The 24,063-nt window shown below is 43.3% G+C and overlaps 1 protein-coding gene across 1 annotated transcript; it reads right to left on the bottom strand.

Moving 5' to 3' along the window:
- Window positions 1-12,721: 12,721 nt before the first annotated feature.
- Window positions 12,722-18,962, bottom strand: LOC124009772 (plasmalemma vesicle-associated protein-like). The gene is made up of 6 exons (XM_046321924.1): window positions 18,300-18,962; window positions 17,750-17,840; window positions 16,460-17,181; window positions 13,920-14,232; window positions 13,758-13,818; window positions 12,722-13,563 (listed from the first exon to the last, which is right to left on the bottom strand). The coding sequence occupies exons 1-6, from the start codon at window positions 18,687-18,689 to the stop codon at window positions 13,551-13,553; spliced, it is 1,590 nt and encodes a 529-aa protein (XP_046177880.1). The 5' UTR covers window positions 18,690-18,962; the 3' UTR covers window positions 12,722-13,550.
- Between the last annotated feature and the right edge of the window lie 5,101 nt (window positions 18,963-24,063).

The following is a 24,063-nucleotide window of genomic DNA, read 5'->3' as shown; positions in this document are numbered from 1 at the left end:
TACGAGGGAAAGACAACTAGAAGCTTGAAACAGAGAATAAGCCAACATGAGACGCAAGGAGGAAAATGACCCTGTTACTTGTCCAGTGCTCTCACATTGTGTCTTCTCTATAATTCCAGGGCATTGACATGGTGGAAGTGTCACCAAGAGGAGGAGACAAGGACCGCAAACTCTGCCAGAATGAACTCTTCTGGATTCATACTTGAGGCACCCTAAAGCCGTTAGGATATAATAAGAACTTAATATGAGGGTCATGTTTTAATTCCCACTGTCATTATCTTAGCTTCACACACACACACACACACACACACACACACACACACACACACACACACACACACACACACACACACACACACACACACACACACACACACACACACACACACACACACACACACACACACACACACACACACACACACACACACACACACACACACACACACACACACACACACACACTGACTGGTGTAGGTGTCCTGTAATTATGAAGGCCCTAGTGCCTGACAGGTTACCTTAACCATTATCTAGTTTTCTAGAGTTCTACAGTAGCAGTCCAAAGTTTGGACACACCTGCACATTCCAGGCTGCTTCTTTATTTACACTATTTTCTACATTGTAGAATAATAATGAAGACATCAAAACTATGAAATAACACATATGGAATCATGTTGTAACCAAATAAAGTGTTAAACAAATCAACATATATTTGAGTTTTGAGATTCTTCAAAGTAGCCACCCTTTGCCTTGATGACAGCTTTGCACACTCTTGGCATTCTCTCAACCAGCTCCATGAGATAGTCACCAGGAATCCATTTCAATTAACAAATGTGCCTCGTCATAAGTGCATTTGTGGAATTTCGTTCCTTAATGCGTTTGAGCCAATCAGTTGTGTTATGACAAGGTAGAGGTGGCATACAGAAGATAACCCTATTTGGGAAAAGACCAAGTCCATATTATGGCAAGAACAGCTCAAACCAGCAAAGAGAAACAACCGTCCATCATTACTTTAAGACATGAAGGTCGTCAATCTTTGAACTTTGAATGTTACTTTCAAGTGCAGTCGCAAAAACCATCAAGCGCTATGATGAAACTGCCTCTCATGAGGACCGCCACAGGAGAGGAAGACCCAGAGTTACCTCTGCTGCAGAGAATCAGTTCATTAGAGTTTTAACTGGCTCTCATGAGGACCGCCACAGGAGAGGAAGACCCAGAGTTACTCTGCTGCAGAGAATCAGTGCAGTTTTAAGAACCAGAGTTCTTGCAGAGAATCAGTTCATTAGAGTTTTAACTGGTCTCATGAGGACCGCCACAGGAGAGGAAGACCCAGAGTTACCTCTGCTGCAGAGAATCAGTTCATTAGAGTTTTAACTGGGTCTCATGAGGACCGCCACAGGAGAGGAAGACCCAGAGTTACCTCTGCTGCAGAGAATCAGTTCATTAGAGTTTTAACTGGGTCTCATGAGGACCGCCACAGGAGAGGAAGACCCAGAGTTACCTCTGCTGCAGAGAATCAGTTCATTAGAGTTTTAACTGGCTCTCATGAGGACCGCCACAGGAGAGGAAGACCCAGAGTTACCTCTGCTGCAGAGAATCAGTTCATTAGAGTTTTAACTGGGTCTCATGAGGACCGCCACAGGAGAGGAAGACCCAGAGTTACCTCTGCTGCAGAGAATCAGTTCATTAGAGTTTTAACTTCTCATGAGGACCGCCACAGGAGAGGAAGACCCAGAGTTACCTCTGCTGCAGAGAATCAGTTCATTAGAGTTTTAACTGGCTCTCATGAGGACCGCCACAGGAGAGGAAGACCCAGAGTTACCTCTGCTGCAGAGAATCAGTTCATTAGAGTTTTAACTGGGTCTCATGAGGACCGCCACAGGAGAGGAAGACCCAGAGTTACCTCTGCTGCAGAGAATCAGTTCATTAGAGTTTTAAACTGGCTCTCAGGAGAGGAAGAGAGTTACCAGAGAATCAGTTCATTAGGAGTTTTAACCTCATGAGGACCGCCACAGGAGAGGAAGACCCAGAGTTACCTCTGCAGAGAATCAGTTCATTAGAGTTTTAATCATGAGGACCGCCACAGGAGAGAAGATCAGTTACCTCTGCTCAGAGAATCAGTTCATTAGAGTTTTAACTGGCTCTCATGAGGACCGCCACAGGAGAGGAAGACCCAGAGTTACCTCTGCTGCAGAGAATCAGTTCATTAGAGTTTTAACTGGCTCTCATGAGGACCGCCACAGGAGAGGAAGACCCAGAGTTACCTCTGCTGCAGAGAATCAGTTCATTAGAGTTTTAACTGGCTCTCATGAGGACCGCCACAGGAGAGGAAGACCCAGAGTTACCTCTGCTGCAGAGAATCAGTTCATTAGAGTTTTAATCTCATGAGGACCGCCACAGGAGAGGAAGACCCAGAGTTACCTCTGCTGCAGAGAATCAGTTCATTAGAGTTTTAACTGGCTCTCATGAGGACCGCCACAGGAGAGGAAGACCCAGAGTTACCTCTGCTGCAGAGAATCAGTTCATTAGAGTTTTAACTGGCTCTCATGAGGACCGCCACAGGAGAGGAAGACCCAGAGTTACCTCTGCTGCAGAGAATCAGTTCATTAGAGTTTTAACTGGCTCTCATGAGGACCGCCACAGGAGAGGAAGACCCAGACCAAGTTACCTCTGCTGCAGAGAATCAGTTCATTAGAGTTTTAACTGGCTCTCATGAGGACCGCCACAGGAGAGGAAGACCCAGAGTTACCTCTGCTGCAGAGAATCAGTTCATTAGAGTTTTAACTGGCTTCATGAGGACCGCCACAGGAGAGGAAGACCCAGAGTTACCTCTGCTGCAGAGAATCAGTTCAAAGAGTTTTAACTGGCTCTCATGAGGACCGCCACAGGAGAGGAAGACCCAGAGTTACCTCTGCTGCAGAGAATCAGTTCATTAGAGTTTTAACTGGTCTCATGAGGAACAGGAGAGGAAGACAGAGTTACCTCTGCTGCAGAGAATCAGTTCATTAGAGTTTTTGCAGAGAAAAGCCACAGGAGAGGAAGACCCAGAGTTACCTCTGCTGCAGAGACCGCCACATGAGGACCGAGAGGAAGACCCAGAGTTACCTCTGCTGCAGAGAATCAGTTCATTAGAGTTTTAACTGGCTCTCATGAGGACCGCACAGGAGAGGAAGACCCAGAGTTACCTCTGCTGCAGAGAATCAGTTCATTAGAGTTTTAACTGGCTCTCATGAGGACCGCCACAGGAGAGGAAGACCCAGAGTTAGCTGCAGAGAATCAGTTCATTAGAGTTTTAACTGGCTCTCATGAGGACCCCACAGGAGAGGAAGACCCAGAGTTACCTCTGCTGCAGAGAATCAGTTCATTAGAGTTTTAACTGGCTCTCATGAGGACCGCCACAGGAGAGGAAGACCCAGAGTTTCTGCTGCAGAGAATCAGTTCATTAGAGTTTTAACTGGCTCTCATGAGGACCGCCACAGGAGAGGAAGACCCAGAGTTACCTCTGCTGCAGAGAATAAGTTCATTAGAGTTTTAACTGGCTCTCATGAGGACCGCCACAGGAGAGGAAGACCCAGAGTTAACCTGCTGCAGAGGATAAGTTCATTAGAGTTTTAACTGGAATGAGGACCCACAGGAGAGGAAGACCCAGAGTTACCTCTGCTGCAGAGAATAAGTTCATTAGAGTTTTAACTGGCTCTCATGAGGACCTTCACAGGAGAGGAAGACCCTCTCAGTTCATTAGAACCAGCCACAGGAGAGGAAGACCCAGAGTTACCTCTGCTGCAGAGAATCAGTTCATTAGAGTTTTAACTGGCTCTCATGAGGACCGCCACAGGAGAGGAAGACCCAGAGTTACCTCTGCTGCAGAGAATCAGTTCATTAGAGTTTTAACTGGCTCTCATGAGGACCGCTGCAGAGAATCAGTTCATTAGAGTTTTAACTTTGAGGAGCCACAGGAGAGGAAGACTTTGAGAGTTACCTCTGCTGCAGAGAATCAGTTCATTAGAGTTTTAACTGGCTCTCATGAGGACCGCCACAGGAGAGGAAGACCCAGAGTTACCTCTGCTGCAGAGAATCAGTTCATTAGAGTTTTAACTGGCTCTCATGAGGACCGCCACAGGAGAGGAAGACCCAGAGTTACCTCTGCTGCAGAGAATCAGTTCATTAGAGTTTTAACTGGCTCTCATGAGGACCGCCACAGGAGAGGAAGACCCAGAGTTACCTCTGCTGCAGAGAATCAGTTCATTAGAGTTTTAACTGGGTCTCATGAGGACCGCCACAGGAGAGGAAGACCCAGAGTTACCTCTGCTGCAGAGAATCAGTTCATTAGAGTTTTAACTGGCTCTCATGAGGACCGCCACAGGAGAGGAAGACCCAGAGTTACCTCTGCTGCAGAGGATAAGTTCATTAGAGTTTTAACTGGCTCTCATGAGGACCTTCACAGGAGAGGAAGACCCAGAGTTACCTCTGCTGCAGAGAATCAGTTCATTAGAGTTTTAACTGGCTCTCATGAGGACCGCCACAGGAGAGGAAGACCCAGAGTTACCTCTGCTGCAGACAATCAGTTCATTAGAGTTTTAACTGGCTCTCATGAGGACCGCCACAGGAGAGGAAGACCCAGAGTTACCTCTGCTGCAGCGAATCAGTTCATTAGAGTTTTAACTGGCTCTCATGAGGACCGCCACAGGAGAGGAAGACCCAGAGTTACCTCTGCTGCAGAGAATCAGTTCATTAGAGTTTTAACTGGCTCTCATGAGGACCGCCACAGGAGAGGAAGACCCAGAGTTACCTCTGCTGCAGAGAATCAGTTCATTAGAGTTTTAACTGCACCTCAGATTGCAGCCAAGTTTTCCTTTTCTTTCTTTTCTTTTGTCGCTTTTTTGACCTTATTGCTCTTTGAGAGATTCCTTATACTAACACCACATACGCCTGTGTTTGTGTGTTTTGTTCTAGCAGTAATACTGTACATCTATAACATGTTCTATTCTATCCTGTATTTCTATCTCATGTTCCGACATCTAGTGGCCCCTTTGGGTACCTTAGATTACCACAGGCGTCTACAACTACATCTGGCTCACTGTGTGGACACATCTGTCCCCAGTATTGTTTGTGGTGATATGCTCTGATGAAAGCTCAGCTATAATTAAAATACATTTGCATCTAATTGGAAGTGTGCAGAGACTTTGTTTTCTGTTTCTCCAGTTTTGCTTAGGCACTATCTTTGAAATTATAGGCTATTTTTGCAAAACTCTACACACCAACCACAAAACCTTACACCAAGCCAGCAAAACATTATAAATCGCTTGCAAAAGCAAACAATTCTTGCAAAACTCCTTAAAAAAAATTGTGTTTTTGCATCAATACAGTACACACAAACAATCATTTGGATAAGCACACATGTTGTCACATATTAAACCAAATCACATTGTTTCACATGACACGTGTTTTTGGAACACTTCACATATGAAAATATGTTTTTGGAACACTTCACGTCACACATTTCACATGTGAAAACATGTTTTTGGAACACTTCAAGTGACATTTCACATGTGAAAACATGTTTTTGGAACACTTCACGTCACATTTCATGTGCAAAAATATGTTTTTCTGGAACACTTCTAAATATATTTTTTAACTTCACACGTTTTGACATGCAATTGCATGTTTTTATCACTTTTCAGTTAAAGTGTTATTAGTTTTACACTTAAGACATTACTCTGCCGTTGTGCTGTAGAATTTGGGAATTTACTCTCTTGTATAATACATTCTAAACATTTGTTTATACTGGATTAAGTGTAAATGTTCATTAATTGTCATTTTGTTAGTTATACTCCAACTTTCTTTTTAACTATTGGTTCTGATAGCTTATCTTCTCTTGTAAGAGATTGTCAGTTGGATATGCTCTCTGTAAGGTATAAACATTTCATTAAACCCAACTCAAATAATCTTTTGGTTCTGATAGCCGCACTTAAATGATGATTTCCTCACTGTCATCATTCTCAGAAAATAATCCTCTATAGTCTATCTATCGCCTTTGTAATTTTCGATGCTCGCTGACTCTTAGCAAGCTGGACAGAGTAAGACCATAAATGTGTCCATTATTATTTCTATACAGTTTCCATTTGGTTTTAGTAATTTTAATTTCTATTGAGATATACAGTGGGGCAAAAAAGTATTTATTCAGCCACCAATTGTAGATTATTGCAGATTCAGTCTTCCCAGCCTGGTGCAGGTCTACAATTGTGTTTCTGGTGTCCTTTGACAGCTCTTTGGTCTTGGCCATAGTGGAGTTTGGAGTGTGACTGTTTGAGGTTGTGGACAGGTGTCTTTTACACTGATAACAAATTCAAACAGGTGCTATTAGTACAGGTAACGAGTGGAGGACAGAGGAGCCTCTTAAAGAAGAAGTTACAGGTCTGTGAGAGCCAGAAATCTTGCTTGTTTGTAGGTGACCAAATACTTATTTTCCACCATAATTTGCAAATAAATTCATAAAAAATCCTACAATGTGATTTTCTGGATTTTCTTTTCTCATTTTGTTTGTCATAGTTGAAGTGTACCTATGATGAAAATTACAGGCCTCTCTCATCTTTTTAAGTGGGAGAACTTGCACAATTGGTGGCTGACTAAATACTTGTGTATACCAGAAAATAGTGAGCATGAGCTGATGTTGTGATCCGCAAGTCATTATTATAAATGCTCACCATGTGAGTCTTTGGACTTACCAATTGGCAATGAGAAACCGGTCTTTGCAATAGATATAGCTTGTGTTTAAAAAGTCCCTCTGAAATCCATTGGAGGCACCACTTTGTAGAAGATCCTACTTCTCAATTCCATCAGATACCGTAGTTCAGATCCTCCATTAAGATATAATAGCCGCTAGAGAGATGTTGTGTTGAAGTGTGAGAAAAGGCATGTTTCCCATCCAAAACAGTTTGTGCACATATTATGATTGACATGTTGTGACGTTTTTGTTCGTTTTGGTGTTTGGCAAGGTCCTTTTGGGCTGTTTGTGCACACAACATGTTTTTGTTAGCCGTAGACGGTGATTCTTCAATTAAGTGTTTGTCGTCACTCAACAAGAGACAACTAGTTTTCATGCACATTTTTTCACTTGAGAAATACTGCACCAAACATATTAGCTAGGTGTAAAATTCCTTGACTAAGATCCATTCTGCAAAAATGTCCAAAATCACAGATTTCTTGAGTTATCTTGAAGAAGTGTATACTGGCTACGGCATCTCAAGATGGACAAACAGTACTATTTTTCTCTAGTTTTTCAAGCAAAGGTCTAAAGGAGTATGCGTGGCAACAAAAAAAATCACTTTGCCTGGGCACGTTTTGTTAGGAGCAAACTGAACTTAGTATGCGGATGCCTAAAGGCAGATACACTTCTTATTGGTTGGTATACAGGGCAAGAGACAGAACACCCTGATGAGGTGCCAGGCTGCTTGCTACCTTTAGCCCCTAACCTCTTCCATGGAACACTTGGGTGAAGGACCTGGACCGGTATGCATAAAGGGTTTTAGAGTCGAAGTACTGATCTAGGATCAGGTCCCCATGTCCACATAATCTTATTAATTATGGTCTAAAAGGTTCAACTGATCCTAGATCAGTAACGGGGCCAGATATGGGGCAGTATCTGACTGGCTCTGCTGACCTGAGTAAATCTGTAGTCCACTGTCTCTCCCTACTCTAGCAGAATACAATTGGGGCTCTCAGTTTGATGGATAATCAATGGGGTCGATAGATTACAGTAAATCTAGTCTGGCGACATGCTAAAATTGAGCAGAATTTGCCATTGAGGATTATTGATGGTCTTGTTAGCCTTTTGTTGAGGAGAGGCCATGAGTCTATGTACCGGGGAAAAGGTTTCAATCGTGTATTTAGTATTCATTGTACATTTCCGTTTAGTCTTAGTTTGAATAGGATTGGAAACATTCATTTTGAAATACAAGTGAGAAATCCAGTATACATTTTCAATTGCTTACAATAACTTTACGATTAGATATGGAAAGATACTAGACTTCCGAAAAGCCCTACAGGAATGAAGGCCCCCCCCCCCCCAAAAAAACAACATAGATGTCATCTACAAGGAAATGTGCCGATGTAACTGATAGTAATGCAATGACAAGTGCTTAACCTGACATAAGAGGCCAAGGTGAGCTTAGGTTATGTTGGACAGATCCAGGGACGCCATTGAGGCTCATTGACCTGACATAAGAGACCAAGGTGAGCTTAGGTTATGTTGGACAGATCCAGGGACGCCATTGAGGCTCATTGACCTGACATAAGAGACCAAGGTGAGCTTAGGTTATGTTGGACAGATCCAGGGACGCCATTGAGGCTCATTGACCTGACATAAGAGACCAAGGTGAGCTTAGGTTATGTTGGACAGATCCAGGGACATTGAGGCTCATTCGAGGCTCATTGACCTGACATAAGGACCAAGGTCATAAGAGACCAAGGTGAGCTTAGGTTATGTTGGACAGATCCAGGGACGCCATTGAGGCTCATTGACCTGACATAAGAGACCAAGGTGAGCTTAGGTTATGTTGGACAGATCCAGGGACGCCATCGAGGCTCATTGACCTGACATAAGAGACCAAGGTGAGCTTAGGTTATGTTGGACAGATCCAGGGACGCCATTGAGGCTCATTGACCTGACATAAGAGACCAAGGTGAGCTTAGGTTATGTTGGACAGATCCAGGGACGCCATTGAGGCTCATTGTTTCCTTCCAACTGCTTCCACTGTTTACCACAGCCTCGACTATCAACAAGAGAAAGGTTTTGCCCTCTAATGTTTTTACCAGTCTGGCAGCCACGGGACTGAATGGGCCAGCCAAACAGGAAGTGTAATTAGCAATCATGGTCAAGAGGGAATGTTAGTAGCCAGAGACAAAAGGGGTCAGAGTTCTGCAACCCCGGGTAGGAAGGAGGTAGCAATAATAAGCGGCCATTCCTTTCCTGCAGTTTGGGCGGAGTGGGGAGACTTGGCGCCCTAGGCTTTTCTGGGCTCCAAATGGCCCCTAAAGTCTCCCAGTACCCGAGCGAACCCAGTATTCTCAGACACCATTGTGACACCAATCTGCGTCATCTAGAAGGGTTTTGACCTAATTGGCCTCAGATACTTTGGGACGCCCAATAGCAAATTACCCGTGGCAGTAGAAGACAAGCAGGGATAACCTAAAAAGGTTATTGTCAATACTACCCATCATGCTTTCATGTTACTGAGCCTACAACACTACAGAGGGATAAGCAGGCAATTCTTCATGCAGTTGAAGTCGGAAGTTTACATTCACTTAAAACTTGTTATTCAACCACTCCACAAACTTCTTGTTAAAACAAACTATAGTTTTGGCATGTCGGTTAGGACATCTACTTTGTGCGTGACACAAGTCATTTTTCCAATAATTGTTTACAGGCAGATTATTTCACCGATAATTCACTGTATCACAATTCCAGTGGGTCAGAAGTTTACATACACTGAGTTGACTGTGCCTTGAAACAGCTTGGAAAATTCCAGAAAATGATGTCATGGCATTAGAAGTTCTGATAGACTAATTGACATCATTGGAGTCAATTGGAGGTGTACCTGTGGATGTATTTCAAGGCCTACCTTCAAACTCAGTGCCTCTTTGCTTGACATCATGGGAAAATCTAAAGAAATCAGCCAAGACCTCAGAGAAAAAGTTGTAGACCTCCACAAGTCTGGAGCAATTTCCAAACGCCTGAAGGTACCACATTCATCTGTATCTGTACAAATAATAGTAAGCAAGTATATACACTATGGGACCACGCCGAGATGAACGTACTTTGGTGCAAAAAGTGCAAATCAATCCCAGAATAACAGCAAAGGACTGTGTGAAGATGCTGGAGGAAACAGGTACAAAAGTATCTATATCCACAGTAAAACGAGTCCTATATCGACATAACCTGAATGGCCGCTCAGCAAGGAAGAAGCCACTGCTCCAAAACCAAAACAGCCAGACTACGGTTTGCAACTGCACATGGGGACAAAGATCGTACTTTTGGTCTGATGAAACAAAAATAGAACTGTTTGGCCATAATGACCATCCTTATGTTTGGAGGAAAAAGGGGGAGGCTTGCAAGTCGAAGAACACCATCCCAAACGTGAAGCACGGGGGTGGCAGCATCATGTTGTGGGGGTGCTTTGCTGCAGGATGGACTGGTGCACTTCACAAAATAGATGGCATCATGAGGATAGAAAATGATGTGAATATATATTGAAGCAACATCTCAAGACATCAATCAAGAAGTTAAAGCTTGGTCACAAATGGGTCTTCCAAATGGACATTGACCCCAAGCATACTTCCAAAGTTGTGGCAAAATGGCTTAAGGATAACAAAGTCGAGGTATTGGAGTGGCCATCACAAAGCCCTGACCTCAATCCCATAGAAATTTGTGGGCAGAACTGAAAATGCGCGTGCAAGCAAGGAGGCCTACAAACTTGACTCAGTTACACCAGCTCTGTCAGGAGGAATGGGCCAAAATTCACCCAACTTATTGTGGGAAGCTTGTGGAAGGCTACCCAAAACATTTGACCCAAGTTAAACAATTTAAAGGTAATGCTACCAAATACTAATTCTATGTAAACTTCTGACCGACTGGGAAGGTGATGAAAGAAATAAAAGCTGAAATAAATCATTCTCTCTACTTTTATTCTGACATTTCACATTCTTAAAATAAAGTGGTGATCCAAACTGACCTAAAACAAGGAATTTTTACTCGGATTAAATGTCAGGAATTGTGAAAACTGAGTTTAAATGTAGTTGGCTAAGGTGTATGTAAACTTCCGACTTCAACTGTATATCAAATTAAGATGAGTAGGCACAGGTTTAAAGGGATAAACACTTTCAAAAGATTGTCTAATCTTCTGTTGGTTGTTGTTGATTGACCCAGTTTTAAAGTCCATATTCTGGTTGTTTGGTTAGTTTCAGCAGCATCTGTCTACTTGCGCACCTCTGGGCAGGGCTGGACAGGGCTACCTGTAAGTAAGTGGACATTTCCACCCCAAAGTTAGTCAAGTTAGCCAGCTAGGTAGCTTGAGTTATTTACATTTTTTATTTTTTTATTTAAATACAGTCAACCAGGTTAGATACCACTCCTACACTCTTTTGCTAGATACCAGTCACACTGCTTCATGAACATTGTGTCGATTGGGACGTATCCACTGCATATCCACTGCATATCCACTGCATATCCACTGCATATTCAAGCCTGCTTGCACTGTAACCCGCGGTGCAATCTGCACAATGCATAGCGCACCCCTGTTTGAACCCACTCTATTACATGGATAATGGAAAATGAAAGTCAGTGCACGTTTGATGAGTTTCATTTATTCATTTAAAATCAGCAACATCTGCAGCGTTGATGTCTCTATCTCAGGTATTTTCCTTGGAATTGAGTCGAAGAGACTAGGTGGTCCAGTTTGGCAGAGTTTGGCTCAAGTGGAGTCAGAACACAGACATACAATCTCCTCATAAGGCTTCTCTCAATGTGAATTGAAGGTCCAATCGTCCTGACTGGAAAAACACTTGATGTTAATTAAACAAAGGATTTCCTTTCGACAGGAGAGAGGTCTCCCGTCCTGAACTCTACCATATATTAGTTGGCAAACAGTCAAACCACTTTACGTACTTAAATTGTTTGAATTAACAGTTGGTCCCCTTGGGCATTGTTTCCAACGGGGCTTTTGCCACCAACATTTCTCAGTCGTTCTACTTTAATTGTGCTTAAATGTAGGCCAGATGGTGTGCCAGATAGACTTTGATTCAGAAATGGAACAGGATGTGCTAATTTAATAGAATAACGCCGTGCAAATGGTTTATGGGACGCTTTCGAGATTCCGTTGAGACAAATTGAAATGGAGCTGTGGTACACAATGGATGATCCTCTGTAGCTCTGTTGGTAGAGCACGGTTCTTGCAATGCTAGGATAGTGAGTTTGATTCCCGGGGCCACCTATACATTTAAAAAAAAATGTATGCATGTTTAACTGTAAATTGCTTTGGATAGAAGCTGTTGGCCTAATGGCATAGTGTATAATATCTGGGTTGGCATGTTCCTAGATGTAATTTAAGCATGATACTTTCCCATTGAGGCAAGAATGCTGTTATAGACGGATAAAGTTAGTGTTTGTATTATTGGACAAGGGGTTGCTAGGATACTATTTCCAATAGTTCATATATCCCATAGACACAGCAATAACAAAATAAAACATTGCTTGGTGTCCAAGGCTATTTTAGGGGCTGGTTTTGGGGAAAGAACATACTGAAGATTTGATGGATGACTTTATCCTTCCGTTTCTCAAAGTTTTTTTTATGAGAGTTGTTTCATGTTCTTAATAAGTGTATGGAAATATATAGTCTGTAGCCCAGGAGGTATTGTTAGTGTTGGGTTTTGTATACGCCAGTGTTTGTACCTTTCCCTCCCATCCGCTCCAATCGGTCTGACAGGTTGGCAGACGTAAACATAAACATCTTGGTCGGATAAAATGGCCTTCCAGTAAATGATGTCTGTAACGTGACGAAGGGGAGGGACTGTCAGCCGTGGGACTATTATCCTCACAATGGGTGACGCAAATGGGGACAAACAATTCATATCCGTCTTGGATGGGGTACATGTTTGTGAAAATCAGCGGTGTTCAGAGTCGTGCCTTAAACACGGATGTCGTCACACATCATTCGTAGAACCGGAGTTACAATAACTACCCTTTTGTTTTAATAAAAGTATATACAGTACATTTAAAAACAGATTATTTATGACTTTCACACCTTTTTCCTGACTAAATCAACATATTCAAATAATATTGCATTCGTATTTGTTTACCAATGACGTTCAAGCCCCCAAAAAAGTGCCAAAAATTTGAATACATGTCACAGAAGCAACAGACCTTCTTTTATGATATATTACAATGCAGCTGCGGCTGATAGAAATGTTATTATACATACACTGGGTGAACAAAACATTAAGGACACCTTCCCAGCACTGAGTTGCACCCACAGCCTCAATTCTTCGGGGCGTGGACTCTATAAGGTGTAGGTAGCATTCCACAGGCATGCTGGCCCATGTTGACTCCAATGCTTCCCACAGTTCTGTCAAGTTGATACACACAGGAAACTGTTGAGGGTGAATAACCCAGAAGCTTTGCAGTTCTTGACACAAACCGGTACCTACTACCAAAACCCCATTCAAAGGCACTTACATCTTTTGTTTTGCCCCTTCACCCTCTGAATGGCACGCATACACAATCCGTGTCTAGATTGTCTCAAGGCTCAAAAATCCTTCTCTCACCTGTCCCCTCCCCTTAATCTACACGGATTGAAGTGGATTTAACAAGTGACATCAACAAGGGATCAGAGCTGATCACCTGGATTCACCTGGTCAGTCTGTGTCATGGAAAGAGCGGGTGTCCTTAATGTTTAGTACACTCAGTGTATTAACATACCATAACTCAATATCAGGAGACTGGGTTTTATAGCAGAGGGTCCCAATTCCTTCTCCATTTTCCTCTGAGGTGCCATGGATTACCCAGATACTCTGCAGACAAGAAGAGACAATACAAATACTTGTTCAGTCCATTGTGTCTACCGCAGGCAGCAGATCACATTTGAACGTAATCATTAAACGTTCTCTCAGCCGCGTTGAATTCAAACATCTAGAAACGCGGTCATTTCTGGCACAAACACATTTATCTTACGGGTCACTTTGCTGTACAGGGGGTTTGAACTCACTCTGAGCCGGAGTTGGGCTTGGAATACTGCTGCAGCTCGCGTAAGTATTGATTGATATTTGCTGTGGAAACAACAGAACAACGTCATTAGCCATCACCCACAGCATATCAGTCTTAATAAGAAGTGATGTTTAAATCAAGCCTTGGCACCAGTATGTCTTACCTAAACTGTAACTGTTGGGGCTACCCAAGCCTGGTCCAATTTTCTTTGCAACACCTGATGGTGACCCGGCACCACTCAGTCCAGTCCCTCCTGATCCCCTAGTACCCACTCCTGTTGCACTTGACCCTGGCCCGCCCGTTCCTGTGTTGCCAAACACTGTATTGCCGTTTCCTGTTGCAGATGCGCCCCACCCACCTAATCCTGCCATCGATCCTGTTCCAGCAGTTGACCCCCGGTTACCTTGCCCCGTTGCACTCGGCCCTACCCAGCCCGTCCCTGTGTTACCAGTTGCACCCGGGCTACCCGTTCCGGTCTGAAACATAATAAGACAAAAGAGAATGACGTGAAAATACTGACATCAAATATAGTTCTTTGAGAATACATGTGAGCTATTTCACTGTGGCAGTGGTTCTCAATCCTGGTGCTGGGGACACAAAGGGATGCACCTTTTTGTTTTTGCATTGGCGCTACAGGCCTGATTCAAATCATCAAAGATTGGACTTTCAAAGCTTGGGCGGCAGGTCGCCTAGCAGTTAAGAACGTTCGGCCAGTAACTGAAAAGTCGGCAACTAGGGGGAAAATCTGTAGATCTGGCCTTGAGCAAGGCATTTAACCCGAATTGTACCTGTAAGTCACTCTGGAAAAGTGTATGCTGAATGACTCAAATACATTTAAAAAAAATGTATGTAAAGGATTATGAGTTGCTCATTTGAAAAATGTGTCCCTTTGGTTCCTCAGATACTTCTGGTGGAACGACCCTTTCTGGGCTGTAAAATATTTTGCAATACAATAGCCTCCACCATCAAAAGATAGCCATTAGCTAGTTAGGGGGCTTCTCTTGCAGAGAGGTGCCCCCAAAAAATGCAGGAGTCGTTGTCGCTCTCTCGTGCAATACACTCGCTTTCATCCAAGCAAATGCTCAAGGCTCGACACAAATGTTGGAGAAGCTTGTATGTTGTATAAACCACAAGCTCCAGGGAGAGAGAACACAGCTTGCCGCTGACCCCAGGCATACAGGCAGAGGTTGGGTTCCAAGGTACCCAGGAGGATCCCGGGGCAAACTGGAAGCACGAACTGGGGGAGGGGGGGTGTACACTCAGGCGTAGGGTAGACAGAAAAGTGGGTGCTTTCCTGTGGCAAAAAAAAAGAAGCACAATAGACTGTCCTATGTGATGGGGTGAAGGCATGGAGCGCACCCTCAAAACGATACAGCATAAGGTAGAGTCCTGTGTGAAAGGTGAGGTAGCGGTTAAACGGTCCTAGGAGATCTTCCCTCTGTTTCCAAGGAATGATCTGTGTAGGTCACACCGCTTCTCTGAAGACGCATCGCTCATTTATCAAACAGTGGGCGTGTGGGAGGGGCACTGGCACTAAAGCCTACACGTTATACCTTGAGCATGCACTTGTCATGCACTTGTCATGCACTTGTCATGCACTGTGCTCTTCTGCTGTGCCTCTATCGTAGTCTGTCCCGTGCATCCCCAATACAATTGTAGTACTATTTCAATTCTGCTATTACAGCCCTTGGCCTTTCTGTATCCTACCATGTTTTCAAATATTTAATTTTGCATTGGCTGGGAGAGCCCTTCTTCTCTCATGAACATCTTTATTTATAGATAGCTCGGGAGCTGTGGTATAGCTAGGGAGCTGTGGTATAGCTAGGGAGCTGTGGTATAGCTAGGGAGCTGTGGTATAGCTAGGGAGCTGTGGTATAGCTCGGGAGCTGTGGTATAGCTCGGGAGCTGTGGTATAGCTAGGGAGCTGTGGTATAGCTAGGGAGCTGTGGTATAGCTCGGGAGCTGTGGTATAGCTAGGGAGCTGTGGTATAGCTAGGGAGCTGTGGTATAGCTCGGGAGCTGTGGTATAGCTCGGGAGCTGTGGTATAGCTAGGGAGCTGTGGTATAGCTCGGGAGCTGTGGTATAGCTCGGGAGCTGTGGTATAGCTCGGGAGCTGTGGTATAGCTTGGGAGCTGTGGTATAGCTAGGGAGCTGTGGTATAGCTAGGGAGCTGTGGTATAGCTAGGGAGCTGTGGTATAGCTCGGGAGCTGAAAAGCGTCGTGCATAGGGGAAGTAACAAAACACCTTGATATCAGGGATGCGCATTCAAGCAGATGCAGAAATGTAGTTAGGATGGAAGAAATTACATAGTAAAGCCTACAAAAGTGTGAATGTAAACCAGGGAAAAGATGCAGAAAAGATACCCTCCCTGTGTCCAATAAAAAAACACACATCCCTCCATGAAGAAAAAACTAAAGTTAGACAACCCTCCCCTATTCTGGACCCCCCCCACACACACCTCTGGATACATGTTTTACTTTCCCATAGCTTTCATTTTCAACTAAAGTCTTTTCCTCGAGATAATTGTCATCGTAAATCTCATTTACATGATTAGATCTTTTGACCAGTGTCTCAACTCTATCCCTACAGCAAGGACGGAAACAATTTCTGGCCTCAGTTTGACTTCTAAATCATTTTCTGTCTATATTTAAACGCCCCTTATCTCTGACTTGGATGAAAGCCCAGTACTAAACCACATTACCCTGGAGCCACAGTTGGCCAGGGAGGCGTTGAGGCTCCGGATCTTGTCGTTGAGGATTTTGATCTCGCCCTCCTTCACCTTCACCGCTGTCTCCCCCAGGTCCTTGTCCCCCTGCAGCCTCATGCGGCCCGTCAGCAGCTTCTCCATCTCTCGGTCGTATTTCTCCTGGGTCTTCTGCAACTTTTCTTGGTGCTCCAGGGCCATGGCGCTGCGGTTATGGCTGCACCAGTTGTGGTCCTCGGCTAGCTGGTCTTTCTCCGCCTGCAGCCTGGCGCTACGGCCCTGGATCTCTGACACCTGGGAGCCTACGTTGTCCAGGTAGTGCTGGAACTTGGTCTCCACCTCGCGGGACAGACTGGAGCAGTTGTTGCGGATCTGGTCCAGGTGGTCGCGCTGCTTCTCACAGGTGAGCAGGAAGGGGCTGACTTTGGGCAGGAGGGTGTCGATCTTCAACAGGAAGGCTTTGGAGACGTTGGAGATGCCGTCGAGGGATTGGACGAAGTCCTCCTTGCACTTCTTCCTGTAGCTCTCCAGCTGTTTCAGCAGGGAGGTCTTGTCCCTCCGGAGGGAGATGGCATCCAAGGTGAGGGTGTCCCGGTCCTTGGCTGTGTTCTCTATCTCAATCCTCATGAACTGCACCGTCTGACTGAAGTTGGCGCTCACTAGCTTTAACAATTGCTCCAGTCGCTGGACCTGGTTTTCATGTATATTGTTGTTGTTGCCTGGAAATGTTTTTTGAGGAAGAAAAAAAAGAAAGAAACACGTTTTGTGTTAATACTTCTGAACCACTATCAGATTTTGTCCTGGATTCAATCTGAGGAGCGCTGTCGACAATGCACCTTTTAAAGGCAATGTTCCTGCGTTGTGGATATAATATTCACAGTAAACACCGCAGATTTGGGCTCAACAGAAAATTCCCTCTAAACCAAGCACGCTACAAGGCGGCTTGGGTTGAACCCCAGCCCTGTGTTGGTTTTAAGTGAATTCAGAACGGCGAATAAATCACTTAAATTATATTTTCACGATTTCTGTTCTTACTTAGGTACTACAACAGCAAGCATTTTCCTAAAACTGTGAAGACAAAATATCATTGCCAAGTTGTAATTTGCTCCTTGCTTATTCCTGTTCAAAGAAATACCAGTTAGGAAAGTTAGGAAACCTAGTAGGAATAGGAAAGCTCATCTGTGAATTACAAGGATGAGATTCTGTGTGGACGTTTGAACATATGCAACTCTAGTGCAGAGCAGAGCAATGGAAACATTGGTTTGCCTTAAAGTTGAATTGTCTTACCATTTAGTGTTATCATTGGTGTCATGGCTCTGGGGCATCGGTTCATGCTAAGTTGAATCTGACAGCTCCTCTTATCGTTATCGCATTGATTCTGTGGATATTAATAACAGATATGCATCACATTTTGTCAGCTAATTATTGTTGACAGTTGTTTTATACACATATTTCATACAACTGACAAACTTAAATCTGAACGTAACTAGTGATTGCTAATGTTTATGAAATAACACTGTTATAACCTTTTCAGTTATACATTTGCTGAAATTAATGCATATAATATACATAATGTACCTGAATGTTTGTTGTTAGGTGTGTTATTTCATGTTCAATTACACTAAAATCTAAATAAACATTAAAAATGTCTATCCACTAATACAACTAACCTGACATTGTAATATTCAATAAACCATTCACTGTGACCCCACTGTATGTACTGATGTCGTTGTGTTGAATATAAAACACAAACTATTCTCTAAAGTATTTCAAAATATCAAAAAAACATCCACCGCAGCCCTCTAGCATTGACCACTGAACCAGTCTCAGCACTTACCGCTTGGTCTCTGAGATGGGTGATGAATATGACTGATTTGTTTGCCATTTGACGCAGATTGATCATTTCCTTGTTGTTGCGCATCTTGTCAGTCTGAGTGGCATTCAGGAGAAGCGTCAGATTCTTTTTCTGCTGCCGGAGGTTCATGTTGTCAACGGAGAGGCGGTTGAAGCTCTTCTCCAGGTCTCGGACCCGGCTCTCGGCCGCCGCGTCCGGGGACCTCCCGTAGACCAGGAAGAGAACGAGACTGACGATGATGAGTGACTGGATCAGAGAGGAGAAGAAGAAGACAACCCTCATGTAGTAGCCACAGCTCTTCCCACTGGGCTTCTGGATCTTCTTCCTGGCCTCCAAGCCAAACTTGGCCTGGGAGTAGCTACTGTTGTACATGGGTGCTCAGCCTCAGATGCACAGTACAGTACAGTACAGTACAGAACACCCTTACTCCAGCCAAGCCCAGACAGAACTAAGATGGTTCAAATGGGTTCCACTTCTTGAAGACCAAATTAAATACCAAATAAATAGAAAACTCAGTCCCTGGTAGTGGTGTGGTTCGGCGGTAGTATCCCCCTTCTGTCTTAAGGTAGCGCACAGTGGCAGTCCAAACAGTAATGTTCTAGCCGTTTCCTCTCCTGAGCATTGTCTGAGAGTGAGAAGACAGGATTGTGTAAACATCGTCATGAGTTTTATAAACACCTCGCCACACTTCCCATTCTGGGAACACCTTCCTGACCCCCTCCCCACCCCTGGACATCATGTCAGAGGTTAACATAACATTACACACACACACACACACACACACACACACACACACACACACACACACACACACACACACACACACACACACACACACACACACACACACACACACACACACACACACACACACACACACACACACACACACACACTGTTCTGCGGTGTTAGCCACCCCTTTGTTTGACAACATGTCAGCACACGTGACAAGAGATAGTCGTCCTGAAATCCCGAAGAGGGAAAGAGATAATAATCTTCAGAAAAGTCTTTGGGTATAACAGTCCTAAGTCCTATTTAACAAGGTGTACATAAACTGTACCGGTATATGTACCTAATATGTATTACATAGGTATTAGGGACACTTAAATGTGAGGGTTTTTGTAGGCATCATATATAATGGTCTTTCATTTTCCATGAGCGATTTAAACCCTTACCTGCTCTCTGATTAGTTGTAAGGTTCGGAGAGGTTATTGTTGACAAGTATTTAGCATAGGTAGGTACATGCATGTTCACACTCTTGACAGGTATGTGATCCATTAACAATTGTTCTGACCTTTGTGCTGACCTTTGTTCTGACCTTTGTGCTGACCTTTGTTCTGACCTTTGTGCTGACCTTTGTGCTGGCCATTGTTCTGACCATTGTTCTGAAGATATTATTTGTTCTGAAGATTTGATCTGTATATATTATCTTCCTCCATAACTGCCTTTCTCAAAATGACACATTGTAAAGACCTAATCCCCCCCCCCCCAAAAAAAACTTTTTTATGGGATCATGAACATGGTTTCCTGTGCACGGCTCCACTAGTTAAGTGGCAGGACAATAGTAGGCTTACACGTTGTTCCACAGAGTATCAGAGCCAGCAACCCTTTGATGCTGTGCGTCTCAACCCAACTTGCTGACGTGGGCAGCCATTGTTGCTGTGCCAACCCCCGTCTTTAGAGGAAGCGGTAATTCACCAAGGTATTAGAATTGGCCATTTCCGAGTTTTTACCATCAGGACAGATCACAGATAAAGCTTGGGAACAAAAGCAGGATATCAGGGACAAACACAGAAGTACACACAAAATGTTGAATATTGAGCATGAATTGGGTTGTTTATTTGGAGCATAAACAACCGGTATTCTGGTAAATGTTGTCAGAATAAAATTGTGGTTCGAACCACACGTGTAATAAAAATGTGCATCCCCTTTGGTACCTGTCTCCTAGAATTCTATTCTGGCGACTCAACTCCTTCACTCTACTGTTGTAGATGGCCCTTTAGGACCATGACAGAACGTGGTACTGGTGTAGTTTTCCACCTATAGTTTCCACCTAGGAGTACAGAGAAGCAACTGCCAGATATATCATAATAGCCAAGAAGTAAAGCTGCACTGACAGCCGCATTGAAATAGAATACATTGAATACATTGAAATGTATTTTCGGAAGGGCTGTGGTCACTATTCAATTAATACATTAAATATATACAGTGCCTTCAGAAAGTATTCACACCCAAATGTTTCCTCTAAGCGGCACGTGGCGCTGCTCCCAAGTGACTGTCTCAGAAAAAAATCAGCCTGTGCAGATGTAACCAGTGTGAAATGGCTAGCTAGTTAGCAGGGTACACGCTAATAGCGTTTCAATCGGTGATGTCACTCGCTCGGAGACCTTGAAGTAGTTGTTTCCCTTGCTCTCCAAGGGCTGTGACTTTTGTCGAGTGATGGGTAACGGTGCTTCGAGGGTGACTGTTGTCGATGTGTGCAGAGGGTCCCTGGTTCAAGCCCAGTTACACAGAGAAGCTCGAGATTGAATTTCACTTTTTTAGAGTTTTCATCGTTAGTTACCACTATCAACTTTTCCCTTTACTGTGGGAATTGTGATCAAATCAATGCAATATTATCCACTTTCAAAGCAACATAACAAAACAAAACAAATTATGCAAGAGTTATTGTTGTTGTCACGCCTACTCCCGCTCTCTGGTGCCTGAGGGTGTCAGGCTGCCCTTCATTATGCACATCTGTCACCATCATTAACGCATCAGCGCTCATTGAACTCACCTGGACTCCTTCACCTTGTTGATTGCCCCATCTATGTCTGTCTGTTCCTCCGTTGGTTAACCGTGTCTGTATTTTTGTCGTTTTGTTTTCCAGATTCTGTTTCTGCCCGTGTTTCTTTAAATGTTCACTCCCTGCTTCTCATCTCCAGCGTTTGTCCTCACAGTTGTAGGCAGAGCACATCCGAGTTTTGTCAATTTATTCATCATCTTTTGTTTGAAACACAATGTTGAGCAAGGACACGCACCTGATTACGCATATAGAGGTAGCACTAGTCTACCTGGCAAGCACGCAACTCTATGCGCATAAATGTGCCTGTTTGGGGATGTCTGATATTCTTAACTCACCACCATTCTTCACCTCAAACAGCAAGTAATCAAAGTCTGTTTTTAGAATCAATTCAGAATGACAATAGTTCCTCAAAGTATTTTAACCTCTTAAGTCGACCCTCTACTTTTTCGAACATTCTGTTAAAAATCGCTCAACATTTCAGCGCCCTGCTACTCATGCCAGGAATATAGTATATGCATATGATTCGTATGTGTGGATAGCAAACACTCTGACGTTTCTAAAACTGGTTAAATCACGGCTGTGACTTTAACAGAGCGTGAGTTTCTTCGAATAGCGCAGGAAAACCTGATCACTGAAAATGGAAATAAATATCCTTGCGCTTACTTCCAGGAATTGTTCAAAGTGAACCGAATTACATGAGACCGAGGTTTCAGCGCCGACAGCACCACACGTTGTCTAGAGTCTTGTTATTTGATTCGCAATTGATTCTTGGTCTAACCGGTTCAAGGGAACTCCTTCCCTCCGTTCTCCGACCGGATGTTTTGGTCGAGCTCTCTCGGCCATGTTTTTTTCCAAATGACACCTATAGAAGTTACATCGCCTCCTGATGAATTTTATCGCTTATTAACGTGTACTAATACCTAAAGTTGCATTACAAAAGTATTTCGAAGTGTTTTGTGAAAGTTTATCGTCGACTTTTTGAATTTAAAAAATTACGTTATGTTATGAAACGCTCTTTTTTTCTTTTATCATACAGTCTACATAGAACGATATCTAGGCTATATATGGACCGATTTAATAATAAAAAAAGACCCAATAGTGATTATGGGACATCTAGGAGTGCCAACAAAGAAGATGGTCAAAGGTAATGAATGTTTTATATTTTATTGTGCGGTTTGTGTAGCGCCGACTATGCTAATTATTTTGTTTACGTCCCCTGCGGGTCTTTTGTGGTGTTACATGCTATCAGATAATAGCTTCTCATGCTTTCGCCGAAAAGCATTTTAAAAATCTGACTTGTTGCCTGGATTCACAACGAGTGTAGCTTTAATTCAATACCCTGCATGTGTATTTTAATGAACGTTTGAGTTTTAACTAATACTATTAGCATTTAGCGTAGGGCATTTGCATTTCCAGAGCTCTAGATGGGACGCCTGCGTGCCAGGTAGGAGCAAGTGGTTAACAGTATTTCCAGCTCTCCCCCTTTCGATAACCACTCGGCATTAAAAATGTAATGATCTGATCCAGTGCTAAGTATTTTCGACCTGCAGGCTGCAATGTTTTTATGTGTTGGCTTTATGTAGGTTATTATTATATTATTACAATGTTACTTTTAGATTTGTATAATTTTCATTTAGATTTAGATGTAGATTAACCTCTGACAATGATTTTGAGATACAAAGACTATTATAAATTAAATAAAACTGTTCCACGAAGATTTACATATGAAAATCATTTGTGGCATGCAGATTGGTGTAAATGGTAAGATGAATTGTCACTGCAAATAAAAAAGGTTGCCGACCACGGTTGTAACCTATTACCAGCAACTTCGGGAGGATAACGGCAGAATCTGCAAAGGCTAGCAGTAGTGGTAGGATAGGGTAGGGAACAGATTTTGTTTCTTCTGATTATCTTGATCTCTGGCTCCCTCTTGAGTCACTTGTGTGTCTTCAGTATTTAATAAAACACCATGCATAAAGCATAAGACAAGTTCAGTACATACAGATGATTTTATTACAACACATAGAATGTATCTATCTATACAGTATATGGAAAAAGACATGTTTTCACATTTTGACCAATCAATTGGTTGAAAGACTACTCTTGGGCAGAGATATTTTTCGTTGGGGTAAGCCCTAGTTGAAATGCAGGAAAGGAGCTTTAGAGGCTCCAAAAAATTGTGAGGGAGGACCCCCTGCCAGGTTATGTCCCCCCCCACTTCTAAAACCAAAGTTGCGCCCCTGATTGTATTGCATTGACAGGCATGACTCAGGCCTCTACTCTACACAGACCCGTGTGCCATAACCGATCAGAGCTGCAAATAAACCATTGCCATGTATCGATTCGTGCCTTTCACTTTGAAGTGGTCTATTTTACAGCATTATTATGCGCTTGTTTTGAGATCAAAGCGAGAGCTGCATGTTCTCACGTATGCACAATTGTTCAAATTATTTTGCGCAGTTATAGCTAATTTGTAGTTAGCAATGTGAGAGTGATTGCTTCCTAGAAGAGAACAAGATGTTTACATTTCTAGCCATCATTGAAAAGCGACCCAGGTAAAGAGCTCTTTTCTGTCTTATTAAAGGGGGCAGTGTTGTATTTTGAGACAGGCTTGAATAAATGAAGTAGCCATATAGGTAGATTGTAGCATAATGTGTCTGATTCTCTGTAGAAAATGATATTGGAATAATAATGAATTTCATTTTGTTTTCTTACATCAGACAACACTACAAAATGTTCAGTCAGCTCCTCCTCTGAAGGACAAGTGGATAAACAGGTTTGTGTCAAGCCCTACATGTTTTTTCAAAGTCTCGTGGAATGCAGGCCTACATTGAACACCACACCACACATTGGTTGCTACTATAACAGGGTTATATTGGTGATTCCCATTGCCACTTTATTGTTAAGCCAATGGGTTTGAGTTTGTCTTGCCTTCACCTACTCAACATGGCATCTTATTGG

Source organism: Oncorhynchus gorbuscha, linkage group LG22, assembly GCF_021184085.1.
Source record: "Oncorhynchus gorbuscha isolate QuinsamMale2020 ecotype Even-year linkage group LG22, OgorEven_v1.0, whole genome shotgun sequence".
NCBI lineage: Eukaryota > Metazoa > Chordata > Actinopteri > Salmoniformes > Salmonidae > Oncorhynchus > Oncorhynchus gorbuscha.
This window is presented reverse-complemented; position numbering and strand designations above follow the sequence as displayed.

Bases quoted from the DNA above. Each gene is read 5' to 3' on its own strand.
- LOC124009772 (XM_046321924.1), bottom strand. From the start codon at position 18,689: ATGTACAACAGTAGCTACTCCCAGGCCAAGTTTGGCTTGGAGGCCAGG. The intron at 17,841-18,299 runs GTAAGTGCTGAG...TAATATCCACAG, and splicing joins CCCATCTCAGAGACCAAGCG to AATCAATGCGATAACGATAA. The intron at 13,819-13,919 runs GTAAGACATACT...TTGTTTCCACAG, and splicing joins CCCCAACAGTTACAGTTTAG to CAAATATCAATCAATACTTA.